This window comes from Salvelinus sp. IW2-2015, unplaced genomic scaffold (genome assembly GCF_002910315.2).
Source record: "Salvelinus sp. IW2-2015 unplaced genomic scaffold, ASM291031v2 Un_scaffold1140, whole genome shotgun sequence".
Taxonomy (NCBI): Eukaryota; Metazoa; Chordata; class Actinopteri; order Salmoniformes; family Salmonidae; genus Salvelinus; species Salvelinus sp. IW2-2015.
In genome coordinates this window covers 253,898-270,773 of record NW_019942751.1, presented here as the reverse complement: position 1 = coordinate 270,773, position 16,876 = coordinate 253,898, and the positions used below count along the sequence as shown (strand labels likewise).

At 44.6% G+C, this 16,876-nt stretch overlaps 1 protein-coding gene across 1 annotated transcript in view; it reads left to right on the top strand.

The window, feature by feature from the left end:
* Window positions 1-16,876, top strand: part of nfatc3a (nuclear factor of activated T cells 3a) — a 93,459-nt gene that overhangs the window by 27,969 nt on the left and 48,614 nt on the right. Inside the window, exon 3 of the mRNA XM_024137269.2 lies at window positions 6,507-6,669. Within this exon, the coding sequence (XP_023993037.1) occupies window positions 6,507-6,669 (163 nt within the window). The remainder of the gene's footprint in view (window positions 1-6,506; window positions 6,670-16,876) is intronic.

Here is a 16,876-nt window from a genome sequence, read left to right as displayed (position 1 = left end):
CTTTCAGTGAAATACGGGAACCACTTCCGTATTTTATCTAACGGGGTTGGCATCCCTAAGTCTAAATATTCCTGTTACATTGCACAACCTTCAATGTTATGTCATAATTACGTAAAATTCTGGCAAATTAGGCGGCCCAAACTGTTGCATATACACTGACTCTGCATGCAATGAACGCAAGAGAAGTGACCAATTTCACTGTGTTAATATTGCCTTCTAACCTGGATTTCTTTTAGCTAAATATGCAGGTTTAAAATATAATACTTCTGTGTATTGATTTTAAGAAAGGCATTGATGTTTATAGTTAGGTAACATTGGAGCAACGATAGCACTGCTATCCATTATATGCAACGCAGGACACGTTAGATAAACTAGTAATATCATCAACCATGTGTTAGTAACTAGTGATTATGATTGATGATATTGATTGTTTTTTATAAGATAAGTTAATGCTAGCTAGCAACTTACCGTCTTACTGCATTCACGTAACAGGCAGGCTCCTCGTGGAGTGCATGTAATCAGGGGTTAGACGGTTGGACTAGTTAACTGAGGTTGCAAGACTTGACCTCCGAGCTGACAAGAAAAATCTGTCGTTCTGCCTGAAGAGGCAGTTAACCCACCATCTAGGCCGTCATTGAAAATAAGATGTGTTCTTACTGCTTGCCTAGATAATAAAAGATTTAATAAAGGTGTAAAAAAAACTGTTGTTGTTGGTCTATGATAATTAGGTCTTGATTTCAAGTTTCTTAACAAAATTCGGAAACTCGGTATGTGAAAACTTGAAATCTCTCATTTCTCTACATTGGGCTCACTTATTATCGAGGCATTTTACTCGTTTTAGACCAATTGTGACTCACACACGTTTAATCTTCATCCATTTGTACTGCACCAGTGCTGTGTTAGAGGCAAACTGTGTCCTGTAACTGTTAACAGACCAGGAACACCTGTATCTTGCTGTATGGAACACATACTGAGAGGCTCCTGAACTGGCTCAATGTAGCCAAGTCTTTATAGAACTGGCTCAATGTTAGCCAGTCTTATAACTGGCTCAATGTAGCCAAGTCTTATATAACTGGCTCTAGATGTAGCCAAGTCTTTATGATAACTGGCTCAATGTAGCCACGTCTTTATACTGGCTCAATGTAGCCAAGTCTTTATAACTGGCTCAATGTAGCCAAGTGCTTTATAACTGGCTCAATGTAGCCTAAGTCTTTAAACTGGCTGCAATGTAGCAAGTCTTTTGTTACTGAAGTTCAGTGCTGTAGGCTAGTAGAATGAATTACTAACATCCTAAATAGTTTTGACAATCATTTGCCTAAATAGGTTTTTAGAACATTATTTCTCTGTAGGTTCTAGAGTCAATAGACACTAGACCAGCCAAGCTACCTCAGAGACCCACTGAGAGAGACAGTTTGTCTGTGTGGATGGGCACAGATGGAGTGTTTATTTTTGAGTGCAGCTGTTCAAATATGATTGTGCCCTACATAGATAAAAAACATACAGAGGGAAAACCCCATCAGCCTGCAGCCTCTCCTGTGACACAGCCTCATCCATATACAAGGTGACAACCAACCACATACTCTCATCCATCTATATACCGTTTTAAGTGTAAAAACCTTCATGATTCACTGCTAGTTACATCCTGCTTTTTTTAGTTATATGAGTTCCATTATTACACAAGTGTTTGTGGTTTTTTTTTATTTTATATTATAGATTGGCATATCATGATTATTCCAGTAATGGAGAGTTATATGTTGGTTAGTGTGTCCCTCCTGGATTTCTAGCATAGCGGTGTGTAGCAGTATGATGTGTAGGCTTGCCTCCACCCTCAGAAATGAATTCCAGCCCTGATCGGCGTGACAGCCTGGCATGGGTGGTCTCCGAAAATGAACACGAGTGCATTTTTAACGCAATACTGTAATGTTTCCTATCAATACCCTGTAGGCACCATATCATATAATCTTGTAACCAAGTCTGCTATCGTCAAATAGTCACCTTAAAAGACCAACTCCATCTGTGTGCATCCAGTCAAACTACAGACAAACTCTGTCTCTAACTCAGTGGGTCTTGTCTGTGTGATCCTTGGCTGCAGTCTATGCGCTATTGATCTCGTATAACCGTATCAGAGAGTAGAATAAATTGTTTCCTCCTACAACACCTATTATGGCCATTAATGTCAATTGGTCAAAAAACTATGTTCCCTTAGCTTATAAATTGCCTATGTCAACCCAGAGCCTGTTAAGTCGCCCCTTTCATAAAATCTACCTTCAAGTTCTTCTAATTACCCATACAATATTATAAAAAACAATCAATCAATGACTGTCAGGATTTCCTGCATATAGAAATTAAAGTTTTTGTTTTCAACATTCATCACAGGTAACTTAAACTCTATTTTTATTCAAACAGTTGAGAGTATTTGTCTCCTAAGCAGACTCTTTACTATCATTGTCACTTCAGAGCTGTGTGCGTGTGTGTGTATTTATGTATTATATTAAGTTAAAATAAAAGTGTTCATTGTTCATTCAGTATTGTTGCAATTGTCATTATTACAAAAATGTGTGTGTATTATATATATATTTTTTATTTTTTTTATTTTTTTATAAATCGGCCGATTAATCGGTATCGGCTTTTTTTGTCCTCCAATAATCGTCTATCGGTATCGGCATTGAAAAATCATAATCGGTCGACCTCTAGTTGCTACCATGCTGTGTTGTTGTCTTAGGTCTCTCTTTATGTAGTGTTGTGTTGCTGCCATGCTGTGTTGTTGACTTAGGTCTCTCTTTATGTAGTGTTGTGTTGCTACCATGCTGTGTTGTTGTCTTAGGTCTCTCTTTATGTAGTGTTGTGTTGCTGCCATGCTGTGTTGTTGTCTTAGTTCTCTCTTTATGTAGTGTTGTGTTGCTACCATGCTGTGTTGTTGTCTTAGGTCTCTCTTTATGTAGTGTTGTGTTGCTACCATGCTGTGTTGTTGTCTTAGGTGTCTCTTTATGTAGTGTTGTGTTGCTACCATGCTGTGTTGTCTCAGGTCTCTCTTTATGTAGTGTTGTCTCTCTTGTCGTGATGTGTGTTTTGTTGTTTTTTATTTTTTTGTTACTTATTTTTTATCTTAATCCCAGCCCCCGTCCCCGCAGGAGGCCTTTTGCCTTTTGGTAGGCCGTCATTGTAAATAAGAGTTTGTTCTTAACTGACTTTCCTAGTTAAGTAAAGAATGAGAGATGTACAGGGGAGCGGCTGTAGGCCGAAGGTGGTGACTGGTAGCACCAGACTGGGAGCCCCAGAGCCCCGCCGTACGGAGCAGCATACCCTAGAAAGGTTACGCTAATCCAGGCTCCGACCTCTGCTCCAACCCGCTCCCTCCACACGCCACAACGCTCAGGTTTCCTAGCTACCAAACCCCTCTTGTGTTACTGTGGCCGCTGGCCAGGGGAAACATACACTTCCGGTGTTATGTCGGTGGCATTGTAGGGTACGAGACAAGCCACTGTTACACCCACCTTTGTTTTTAGGCCTTAAACCTTTAGAGACGGTTTCCCAGACCTAGATTAAGATTACTTCTGGACTACAAAGCCTGCTCATTGGAGAATTCTTATTCAAAGGGCTTCGAAGTCCAGGAATAGACTTGATCTGGGTCTGCGAAGCCTACATTTTTATTTAGAATAGTTGTGACAGTACATCTTTATAGCATGCAATGTGATCATATTCATGGGGGCTTTCCTCTGCCATGTGCTGTGGGGCAATCTAGGCTACCAGGATAGGCTATCCTATAGCCTACTTTGATAAAAAATATCATGGGAACAGATGCCAGTGGTACAATACCCCTCATTGACCACAATGTTAGAGACACGTGCTTCTATTTTTCTTCAAATGTTATTCTTTCCTCTGGACAACAGTTTATTCAGTGAACCGGCTCCAAAGAAATCCAGCCACCACATTTCTCCCATTTAGCCTTACTGATGGTGTCCGGAGTCAGCCAGCTGCCCAGCTTCTGATGGAGGCATGGAGTATAGGGAAAAACTGACTGACTCATGTTTTGCTACTCTGTTGAGTTCTTTTTGTGGTTTTGAGTTATTTTTGTGAGTTCTAACATTGTGGTCAATGAGGGGTATTGTACCACTGGCCTTTAGCAAGTTAACATTGATTTTATTTGGTGTCTGCATGCTGTGTGAGGGCTGAGTGGAGGGCATTTCTGTGTGGCATGTTTGTCTGGCATACCATGGCCTGTTGAAAGCACCATTTTAGTTTTGTCACGACCTGACGGGGCAGATAAAGAAACAGTAGACAATGGTTAGTGACTTTCTTTGACTAGCGGAGAAGGTTAGGCTAGCCTTCGTGGTTAGGCTAGTTACTGTAGAGAGAGGCATAAAGTGGTGTAAATGTCTGCCTGCTAGGACAGCTTACAGTGGTGTGTATCATTCCTCTTACTCATAGACCATGGACGCACACACACCCACACACGTTTAATTTCTCCCCATTTGTACTGCACAGTGCTGTGTTAGAGCAAACTGTGTCTCCCTGTAACTGTTAACAGACCAGGAACCCCTGTATCATGCTGTATGGAACACATACTGAGAGCTCCTGAACTGGCTCAATGTAGCCAAGTCTTTATTGTAGCCCCGTCTTTATAACTGGCTCAATGTAGCCAAGTCTTTATAACTGGCTCAATGTAGCCAAGTCTTTATAACTGGCTCAATGTAGCCAAATCTTTATAANTAGATAAACTAGTAATATCATCAACCATGTGTAGTTAACTAGTGATTATGATTGATTGATTGATTGTTTTTTATAAGATAAGTTTAATGCTAGCTAGCAACTTACCATGGCTTACTGCATTCACGTAACAGGCAGGCTCCTCGTGGAGTGCAATGTAATCAGGGGGTTAGAGCGTTGGACTAGTTAACTGTAAGGTTGCAAGATTGAACCCTCCGAGCTGACAAGGTAAAAATCTGTCGTTCTGCCCRTGAACGAGGCAGTTAACCCACCATTCCTAGGCCGTCATTGAAAATAAGAATGTGTTCTTAACTGACTTGCCTAGATAAATAAAGATTAAATAAAGGTGTAAAAAAAACGTGTGTGTGTGGTCTATGATTAATTAGGGCTGATTTCAAGTTTTCATAACAATCGGAAATCGGTATGAAAACTTGAAATCGGCCCTAATTAATCGGCCATTCTTACTCGTAGACCATGGACTCACACACGTTTAATTTCTCTCCATTTGTACTGCACAGTGCTGTGTTAGAGCAAACTGTGTCTCCCTGTAACTGTTAACAGACCAGGAACACCTGTATCTTGCTGTATGGAACACATACTGAGAGCTCCTGAACTGGCTCAATGTAGCCAAGTCTTTATAACTGGCTCAATGTAGCCCCGTCTTTATAACTGGCTCAATGTAGCCAAGTCTTTATAACTGGCTCAATGTAGCCAAGTCTTTATAACNTCAATAGAGCCATAGACCAGCCAAGCTACCCAGAGACCCACTGAGAGAGACAGTTTGTCTGTGTGGATGGGCACAGATGGAGTGTTTATTTTTGAGTGCAGCTGTTCAAATATGATTGTGCCCTACATAGATAAAAACATACAGAGGGAAAACCCCCATCAGCCTGCAGCCTCTCCTGTGACACAGCCTCATCCATACTACAGTGCTGAACAACACAACCATACTCTCCATCCATCTATATACCGTTTATAGTGTAAAACCCCTTCATGATTCACTGCTAGTTACAGTCCCTGCATGACCTATTACAAGTGTGATTATTCCAGTATGGTTAGCCTGATGTTGGTGGGAATTCCTATGATTCACTGTCTGACTGATGGGGTTGAACACAGCCTACAGCCCCATTTAGACACTGTACTCTGTTTGTCACTCAGACCTAGTGTAGGCCTAGTGTGATCCTCCACAATGTTTCCAGAGGTCATGATTCAGCACAGCCTGTTGTGCTCTCACTTCTTTATATTACCATACATAATGTGTCATTGCATTGGTTCTTCTATGTACTTATTCTCTTTGATTAAGGGCAGTCAAACCTACATTCCAGTAGCATATTTATGTTAAAAGCACAACTTKTTTTCCCTGACCAAATACAATAGCGATAGTTGAGTGGTTCTCTATACTAAAATTGACTCATCTTACAAGTAAATGCTCTTAGTTCTCAGAATAGGACATGTGGGTGTGCTGGCCTGGCAGTAGTTTGTAAACAGAGRTACTGTACTGTGCTGCCAAGGCAGGTTTGAATGAATCCAGCCGGCTTAACTAGCTCTAACCTGCCCCTGCTAGCTAATATGTTAGACCTACATATCTGATTTATAGAGCCTTTTTGTTATCCATAGGATGATTATGTAGTCACAGCGGSTCACAGGTAATGTCTTCCCCAAAGACAAGAAATGCTAGGTGATATAGGCTATATCTATTTGTTATCCATAGATCACAGAGGTAATGCCTAGGTGATCTGTATCTTGTTGTTATCTAAACCATCAGTACCCTTATTGTCTATGTATCGGTCTGTCCCCAGGACCTCCTCCCTGCCCCCCCTGGACTGGCCCCTGCCCCACCTGTTTGGCCAGTACGAGCTGAAGGTTGAGGTGCACCCCAAGGCCCACCACCGAGCGCACTACGAGACGGAGGGAAGCAGAGGGGCGATRAAAGCTGCATCAGGTGGTCATCCTGTTGTCAAGGTAAGACCATATAGCTTATTGTAGTCTTTCCCCTAGATTGTTTTCCAGACAGGGCTCAAAGGCCCCTGGCATCAACATTGTTAAAGCGGGTGGACCTTCCTCACTAATTCACTGGCCTAGTACATGGTCAGTGAATAACCCATAGAAATCAGAATAACCAAAACATTCAGTTATTACCAGCTGGTGTAACCAACCTTACRTAATAACTGGCAAAACACAGGTCAAATGGCTCTTTAGGTCTTAGTATACAGTAGGTCATGGCCAGTTTGTTGTGCCCGTCTGATAGCATGATGCCTGACTGCCATGCAGTGTGTTACATAAGGTAAGCCTAGAGGCGAAAGATACGCACACCTATTTAGGCGAGGTACTGGCTAGCGGAGTAGAACACATGAAAAATGAAAGGAGAGCCGCACACTCTAGGAGCTCAGATGCAATAATGTAATAACCTAATATCCAACGTTTAATGACGTTGTAATGTCATAATGACAAACACTGCGGCGTGACTAGTTTATATAATGTCAAAGGGCACACACAGGTGTCTGTAATAATGGCCGGGTGTGGCCTGATATCGATGGTTAATTCTCATATATTAAAATAGCGTACAAAAGTCATAAATGGATAGCATACGATCAAAGCTACAATTTGGCTACATAAGCCTACAAACATTTACAATAGCAACATCACAACAATCACAAGAATGGCTTCAGATTAAAGTCTACGTTGAGACCGAAGGGAACAAGGGTCTTTAAATTAAAGATCCAGGCAGCCTCTCGTTTTAACAATAAATTGTCGAGGTCACCCCCTCTCCTAGGGAGGGTGACATGTTCGATGCCAATATAACGTAAGGATGAAATCGAGTGGTTTGCTTCCAAAAAGTGGGCCGCAACTGGGTAAGTCCAGTTTTTGCACCAAATGGTGCTACGATGCTCCGAGCTTCGTACTTTTAATTTGCGCTTTGTTTTACCCACATAATTTATAGATAAATAACTGCCTTAGTGGAGCACGTGATAACACCTTTGATTGCATAAGGTAAACCTTTCTGAATCTAACCTATACCACCGGGGAAACTATCACCTTAGTCATGTAACCAGGATGTCGGTGTAGCAACCTGGACGCAGGAAGTAGAACTTAAGAAACTCTGATGTAAACTACAAGAGGTAGTGCAGCTCAGTTCAGTTCTGGAGGTGACCTGCATCTATACTGACAGTGACAGTCTGGAAAAGGGTTCCCGAGTGGTGCAGCGGTCTAAGACACTGCATCTCAATGCAAGAGGCGTCCCTGCAGTACCTTGTTCGAATCCAGGCTGCATCACATCAGGCTGTGATTCGGAGTCCCATAGGGCGGTGCACAATTGGCCCAGCGTCGCCCAGGTTTGGCTGGGGTAGGCCGTCATTGTAAATAAGAATTTGTTCTTAACTGACTTGCCTAGTTAAATAAAGGTTACATTTACAATAAAAWAAAAAAAATCAGATTGATAGACCGCCCGTGCCTTGTAGAATCAGGACTGGTGCCAAGACTGGGACTGTCACAACATGCAGTTCCTCAACTGTCAATTTATACAGCCGTCTAGGTTACGGCAGCCAATGCTAGTGAATTAAAGTATTATGTGTAAGTATTACCAAACAATAACCGCCCCACCCCTCCCTCTGTACAGGTAGAAAGGGTGAGCTGCTGCAGCAGGCACGCCAAGCAGGGCAGGGTACATCATCGCAGTCACCGTACCCGAAGCCCAATTAGTTTGTCTGTCATGTGATACCCCAGAGACTGAGGCAGAGTGAGCCTCAGCCTTACTACTGTACCAGACCTGGGTTCAAATAGTATTTGAAATATTTCTGTTACTTAACTTGTGCTTGATTGAGCTTGACTAGAGCAGTGAATCCAATAATAATATATGCCATTTAGCAGACGGTTTTATCCAAAGTGACTTACAGTCATGCATGCATACATGGTCCCGTGAATTGAACCCACTACCCTGGCATTACAAGTGCCATGCTCTACCAACTGAGCTACAAAGGACAAGTTCCAAAGGTCCAAACCCTGTCCAACTACAACTCCACTCCAGGCAGGCTCAAGAAAAGGCTCCCAAGTATTTTGAAAGGTTTTGAATACTATTTGATCTGAGGTCTGTTACAGTACCTATGTAGTGCCACATTCCTGACCCAGGGCTCCCGTTCTGTTATCCAGCTGACAAACAGAGCAGAGCCAGGCAGCGGGTGAATATTTTATACTCAGGGGACAGGGATCCATTGTGTGGTGACTGAAGCGGGGCGGACGGCATCATGGGCCATGACCAGTGGTGTGTAACCCAACAATGCTCCGGCTTGGAGTCTGTGTTTGCATAACCCAACAATAACCCTGCTTATAAGAGCCAGGAGGTGGCTTGTCATTCCAGTCCACTCCCTCAGGATCATCTTTTAGTTGGGGTTTTAATGGAACTATACACTGGTACCCACAGCAACCCCAATGTAATACTCTTCTAATTGAAGTGACCTTTAAGAATGTGGACCAGAGGAAGACCACAGTTTGGTGTCCAGAACCGCAAATTTCTTTAATTTTTCAGTGGGGTTGTCATCATTGGTTATTTTGATGCAAATGTTGTTGACCATTTGTTCCATACAGCATAGTTRCTTAAAAACTATGCCAACTCTCATCTCAGGGCGAGTTATACAGACTGGGTCCTGTTCCTCCATCAGTCAGAGCTAATGCTGAACCATTTCAACTGCAACCTCTCATTCTACCCCACCATGTGTGACGATGCATAATTTAGCTTTCAAAATGTTGAACCCGTACGAGCATTGGCTMTGTTTGCCCTCATTCCCAGTCCAGAAGGGAGCTATTTGGCTATAAGATGATTTAATTCCTTTTTTTTTTTGTAGTGTTGTATCGCGCCTCGCTTTGTGTGTGTTTGTTATGGGTCACCAGACCAGTGTAACACTAGGAACATGTGATGATGGATGATATCATCTCTGGTCAGGCAGGTCTAGTGGTGTTGTCCTTGTTTACTAAACAGAACTTCCTCATTGTTTCTCTGTTGACACTCTGTTTCCCACTGTAGGACCAAGAGGCTGTTCTGTTATATTGACACTCTGTTTCATGTCCCCTTTAACACTGTAGGACCAAGAGGCTGTCCTATCATATTTGTTTTCACAGAAACACTGTTGTTTTGGTTACAACCTAAACAGCTGCCTTACTGATACAGGCCCAAGACACAATGTGCTGCTAGAGTATTTACAGAAAGTCTCAGGTAAGAAGTGCTGATCTTGGACCAGGTCCCCACCGGTCGAGAAAATCATATTCATTATGAATTCTTTATGTAAAAGACTAAACTGATCCTATATCAGCAGTCGTACTCTGAGTGAATATGCAGTAGGCCCTGGTGAATAAGGGTCAGTCACTAGGCTAACAACAGACTGACTAACAGCCTTTTCCCTCCAGGTGTTGGTCTGTAACTAAGCCTATAGTCCCTAGCCGTAGGAGGACATTGGTCCCTCAGTGTCTCCAGTGTGTCACTGCATCCTTCTGCTCTGATGGCGCCAGTCTTCCTGTGGGGTCCACTGACTCAGGTGTTGGGACTCGTGATGTCAACAACTGACGCCATGACTGCCATCTGGCCGTGGTGTGGGCAGCTTCCTTTTGTGACTGTTGTGTTTGGGTTTCTATAGCAAGACACACACACACACTCTCTCACACGTACACACACACATACCCCCCCCCCCCCCAGATCAAGGAGCTCCTATGTCAACAGAAAAACAAGAGCATGCACTGGGAAGAGGTCCATGGTAGAGCCCGAGCCTACCCATGCCCACGACGTGCAGCTCTACCTACCCATGCCCACGACATTCAGGCTCTACTCTACCCATCCCACAACATTCAGGCTCTACTCTACCCATACCACGACGTTCAGGCTCTACCCTACCCATGTCCACAACATTCAGGCTCTACCTACCCATGCCCATGACGTTCAGGCTCTACCTACCATGCCCACGACATTCAGGCTCTACCCTACCATGCCCACGACATTCAGGCTCTACCCTACCCATGTCCACAACATTCAGGCTCTACCCTACCCATGTCCACGACGGCAGGCTCTCCCTACCCCATGTCCACGACGTTCAGGCTCTACCCTACCATGTCCACGACGTGCAGGCTCTACCCTACCATGTCCACGACGTTCAGGCTCTACCCTACCCATGTCCACGACGTCAGGCCCAGCTTGGGCTGCTCATGAGACGTGGTAGAGCTGTTAGCTAGCAACGTTTCGTCACTCTAAACTCCTACCAAAACTTAAGGAATATTATTATTTCATTGAAATAATCTATCCTGTTGACTTGGACAATGTTCTGGTTTTATATTTTATAAGAAGTTCTGACACCATGTTATGATGGTAAGATATGACTGTACAGAGACACTGCACAGCAGAGCAGGAGGGAGCCGCCCGTACCTGGTTGATGAGAAAGCAGGCCTTAACCTGAAGTACACTGCTCAAAAAAATAAAGGGAACACTTAAACAACACAATGTAACTCCAAGTCAATATCACTTCTGTGAAATCAAACTGTCCACTTAGGAAGCAACACTGATTGACAATAAATTTCACATGCTGGTTGTGCAAATGGAATAGACAAAAGGTGGAAATTATAGGCAATTAGCAAGACACCCCAATAAAGGAGTGGTTCTGCAGGTGGTGACCACAGACCACTTCTCAGTTCCTATGCTTCTGGCTGATGTTTTGGTCACTTTTGAATGCTGGCGGTGCTTTCACTCTAGTGGTAGCATGAACGGAGTCTCAAACCCACACAAGTGGCTCAGGTAGTAGAGCTCATCCAGGATGGCACATCAATGCAAGCTGTGGCAAGAAGGTTTGCTGTGTCTGTCAGCGTAGTGTCCAGAGCACGGAGGCGCTACCAGGAGACAGGCCAGTACATCAGGAGAGCGTGGAGGAGGCCGTAGGAGGGCAACAACCCAGCAGCAGGACCGCTACCTCCGCCTTTGTGCAAGGAGGAGCAGGTGGGAGCACTGCCAGAGCCCTGCAAAATGACCTCCAGCAGGCCACAAATGTGCATGTGTCTGCTCAAATGGTCAGGAACAGACTCCATGAGGGTGGTATGAGGGCCCGACGTCCACAGGTGGGGGTTGTGCTTACAGCCCAAAACCGTGCAGGACGTTTGGCATTTGCCAGAAACACCAAGATTGGCAAATTCGCCACTGGCGCCTGTGCTCTTCACAGATGAAAGCAGGTTCACACTAGCACGTGACAGACGTGACAGAGTCTGGAGACGCCGTGGAGAACGTTCTGCTGCCTGCAACATCCTCCAGCATGACCGATTTGGCGCGTGGGTCAGTCATGATGTGGGGTGGCATTTCTTTGGGGCCGCATGGTGCTCGCCAGAGGTAGCCTGACTGCCATTAGGTACCGAGATGAGATCTCAGACCCCTTGTGAGACCATATGCTGGTGCGGTTGGCCCTGGTTCCTCCTAATGCAAGACAATGCTAGACCTCATGTGGCTGGAGTGTGTCAGCAGTTCCTGCAAGAGAAAGGCATTGATGCTATGGACTGGCCGCCCGTTCCCCAGACCTGAATCCAATTGAGCACATCTGGGACATCATGTCTCGCTCCATCACCAACGCCACGTTGCACCACAGACTGTCCAGGAGTTGGCGGATGCTTTAGTCCAGGTCTGGGAGGAGATCCCTCAGGAGACCATCCGCACCTCATCAGGAGCATGCCCAGCGTTGTAGGGAGGTCATACAGGCACGTGGAGGCCACACACACTACTGAGCCTCATTTTGACTTGTTTTAAGGACATTACATCAAAGTTGGATCAGCCTGAAGTGTGGTTTTCCACTTTAATTTTGAGTGTGACTCCAAATCCAGACCTCCATGGTTGATACATTTGATTTCCATTGATATTTTTGTGTGATTTTGTTGTCAGCACATTCAACTATGTAAAGAAAAAAGTATTTAATAAGAATATTTCATTCATTCAGATCTAGGATGTGTTATTTTAGTGTTCCCTTTATTTTTTTGAGCAGTGTATAATGTTGGGCCCTTCAGACTCAGGTCGAGTTTCAGAGCTACTGTAGGTAGCTGTAGCGCAGGGGAGGGGCAGTGGTGTAGTGGATGGTAAAAAACAGTTTACTCACCTTTTGCGGAAAAATGCATTGAAAGTACAGGAAGCGTGACTTTTTTCACTGCGACCGGTGATCAGAGTTAACCCAACCTATTTTTTTTACACTACAGGAGCAGGACAGACGCGGGCGTGCGGACATGGCATGTAGGTGTGTGCATACGTGTCTCCCCTCAGCAATCAGTCTACATTATTCATTGCTACAGTATCTGCTTCATGCTAATTGTACCGTCCTGTTCCTGAAGCACTTCCTGGCTTTGTCTCCCTATCATCTCTCTATTTGTCTAGACTCTCTGTGACCGAGCCCTGTTTATATGGCAGAAGTCAGGCAGGCCTTGGTCTCGTTTTCTCTTATCACAGTGGGCCACAGATGCAGTTATAATGGTCGAGGTTGTGTGCCTGAGGCGGGAAGCTGTTAAAATATCCTGGTCCTCCCACCACCTGAAAGGGAAGGATGGACTTGTCTCTGTTTTCTGTTACTGTTATGATTCATGCTTTTACTGCCGTATGTTGACTTGTTGCAAACCAAKGTAGAAGAAAGGCAGCTTTAAAGCATGCCTCTATATAGGACGTGTACTTCACTGATAATGCTGCTCACCTAGTTTGAGCWACAGGSATTTGTTTGCTTGGGGGGCCTCATCTTAAATMAGTGGTTTTTATTTCATCCCCGTATTATTTAGTAGATTTGAAAGGTCGCTAGCTACAGGGTCTCCTTCCCATAACCCCAAGGGTCACCAGGTTATCAGGCAGGGCAGCGTCATTTAKATGAGAGGAACATACAAGACTAACTGATCTTATCCACACTGTGATCAAACGGCCACCGAACTGTTTCCTTGGTCTTACATGCACATACATATCCTACAATAGGTTAATGAGTAGTATAAGGGAAAGTCAAAAATGTAAAATCTCCTCAGTCCGTGTCTCCCCCCCCAAAATAAACCATAGAGTGCAACAGAAAGAAAGCCWCGGGTCTGCATGTCATAACAGTCATCTTCTAACTAAAACCTACAGTAGCCAGACAAACAAAAGCGAAACAATGTGACACTGTTTACATGGCACTGTTTGGACAGAGGTGATTCATACCACTGTGTTCTGTGTGGAATGCTGCTTATTCCAGTGYATACCACGCTAGGCTATGCTACGCTAAGCTGTTCTAATGTAAACATAGCCTGGGTTACGCTAGGCTAAGCTAGGGCTTCTCCTCCGAGGCTAGCCAAACTGCTGGGCAGGCAGACCATAATTGTCAGGCACACCTGTTGCTAGGAGATAGGTAATTCCAAAGCCTCTGGCTTAACAATCCATGTGCGTATTTAACCAGCCTAATTGTGCGCTTGCTGNGACGTTCAGGCCCTACCATGCCCACGACGTTCAGGCCCTACCCTACCCATGCCCACGACGTTCAGGCCCTACCCTACCCATGCCCACGATGTTCAGGCCCTACCCTACCCATGTCCACGACGTTCAGGCGTTCACGTTCACAACGTTCACGTTCAGCTGCTCATCTCTGTCTGTTCCCCTGCTCCATCCCTGCACTGCGCTGCATCCGCTCTCTGCAACGGCCCAGCTTGGGCTGCTCATGACACGTTGTAGAGCTGTTAGCTAGCAACTTTTCGTCACTCTAAACTCCTACCAAAACTTACGGAATATTATTATTTTCAGTGAAATAATCTATCCTGTTGACTTGGACAATATTCTGGTTTTATATTTTATAAGAAGTTCTGACACCATGTTATGATGGTAAGATATGACTGTACAGAGACACTGCACAGCAAAGCAGGAGGGAGCCCGGCCCGTACCCTGGTTGATGAAAAAATAGGCCTTAACCTGAAGTATAATGTTGGGGCCCGTCAGACTCAGGTCGGGTATCAGAGCTACTGTAGGTAGCTGTAGCGCAGGGGAGGGGCAGTGGTGTAGTGGACCGTAAAAACAGTTTACTCACCTTTTGCGGAAAAATGCATTGAAAGTACAGGAAGCGTGACTTTTTTCACTGCGACCGTTGATCAGATTTAACCCAACCTATTTTTTTTACTACTACATCCCTGGGCAGAAGGAGCAGGACAGACGGCGGGCGTGCGGACATGGGCATGTAGGTGTGTGCATACGTGTCTCCCCCTCAGCCAATCAGTCTACATTATTCATGCTACAGTATCTGCTTTATGCTAATTTTACCAGTCCTGTTCCTGAAACACTTCCTGGCTTGTCTCCCTATCATCTCTCTATTTGTCTAGACTCTCTGTGACCGAGCCCTYTTTATATGGCAGAAGTCAGCCAGGCTTTGTCTGTTGTTTTCTCTTATCACAGTGGGCCACAGATGCAGTTATAATGGTCGAGGTTGTGTGCCTGAGGCGGGAAGCTGTTAAAATATCCTGGTCCTCCCTCCCACCACCTGAAAGGGAAGGATGGACTGTCTCTGTTTTCTGTTACGAGTTATGATTCATGCTTTTACTCCGTATGTTGACTTGTTGCAAACCAAAGTAGAAAGAAAGGCAGCTTTAAGCATGCCTCTATTATGGACGCGTACTTCACTGATAATGGCTGCTCACCTAGGTTTGAGCAACAGGCATTTGTTTGCTTGGGGGGCCTCATCTTAAATTAGTGGTTTTTATTTCATCCCGTATTATTTAGTAGATTTGAAAAGGTCGCTAGCTACAGGGTCTCCTTCCCATAACCCAAGGGTCACCAGGTTATCAGGCAGGGCAGCGTCATTTACAATGAGAGGAACATACAAGACTACTGATTCTTGATCACACTGGCTACATCGGCCTCCACCTGGATCGACTCTCCTTGGTCTACAACAGACACCATGTTCATCGCTACCAATAGCGTACATGAATAGAGTATACCAAGTAACAGTCAACAAATGTAAAATCTCCTCAGTCCCGTGTCTCCCCCCCAAAATAAACCATAGGAGTGCAACCAGAAAGAAAGCCACGGGTCTGCATGTCAAACAGTCATCTTCTAACTAAAACCTTACAGTAGCCGACAAACAAAAGCGAAACAATGTGACACTGGTTTACATGGCATCATGATTGGAACACAGAGGTGACTTCTATACCACTGTGTTCTTGTGTGAATGCTGCTATTCCCAGGTGGATACCACGTCTAGGCTATGCTACGCCTAAGCTGTTTCTAATGTAAACATAGCTGGGTTACGCTGAACTAGCTAGGGCTTCCCTCCTTCCGAGGCTAGCGACAAACCTGTGGGACAGAGCAGCAATAATTATGTCAGGCACACGCGTGCTAGGAAGAATAGGTAAAACCAAAGCCTCTGGCAGCATCCATTGTCGTATTTAACCAGCGCCTAATTATGCAGCTTGCTGCTTCGACACAAAGCAAAAGGAGATCCACAGTGTTACAACAGTTGGGCCCCATGGACACACACACACACCCACACACACCACACCACCACACCACCACACACACACACCCACACACACCACAAACACACACACACACACACACACACACACACACACACACACACACCACACACACACCACACACACACACACGTGTAGAACTTAGCGTGAAATGCTTAGTTACAAGCCATTAGGCCCTTAACTAAAATGCAGTTAATATTTTACAAAAATAAACCTTAAGTAAAAATATTAAAAAGAAACTAATAAAATAAACAATAACGACCGCTATAATACAGGGAGTCAGTGTGCGGGGGTAACAGGTTAAGAGGTAACTGTACAATGTAGGTAGGGGTAAAGTGACTATGCATAGATAATAAATAGCAAGTAGCAGCAGTGTGTAAAAACAAGGGGGGGTGTCAATGCAAATATTTCGGGGTTATTTGATTCATTGTTCAGCAGTTCTGGGCTTGGGGGTAGAAGCTGTTAAGGAGCTTTTGGTCCTAGACTTTGGTGCTCCGGTACCGCTTTGCCGTGCGGTAGCAAGAGAGCACAGGTTATACTTGGGTGACTGGGGTCTTTGAATTTTTTTGGGTTCTCCTCTGATACGCCTAGTATATAGGTCCTGAATGGCAGGAACTTGGCCCCCAGTGATGTATGGGCCGTAGACACACTACCCTCTGTAACGCCTTAATCGGTCGGCATGCCTTGGGAGCAGACCTTG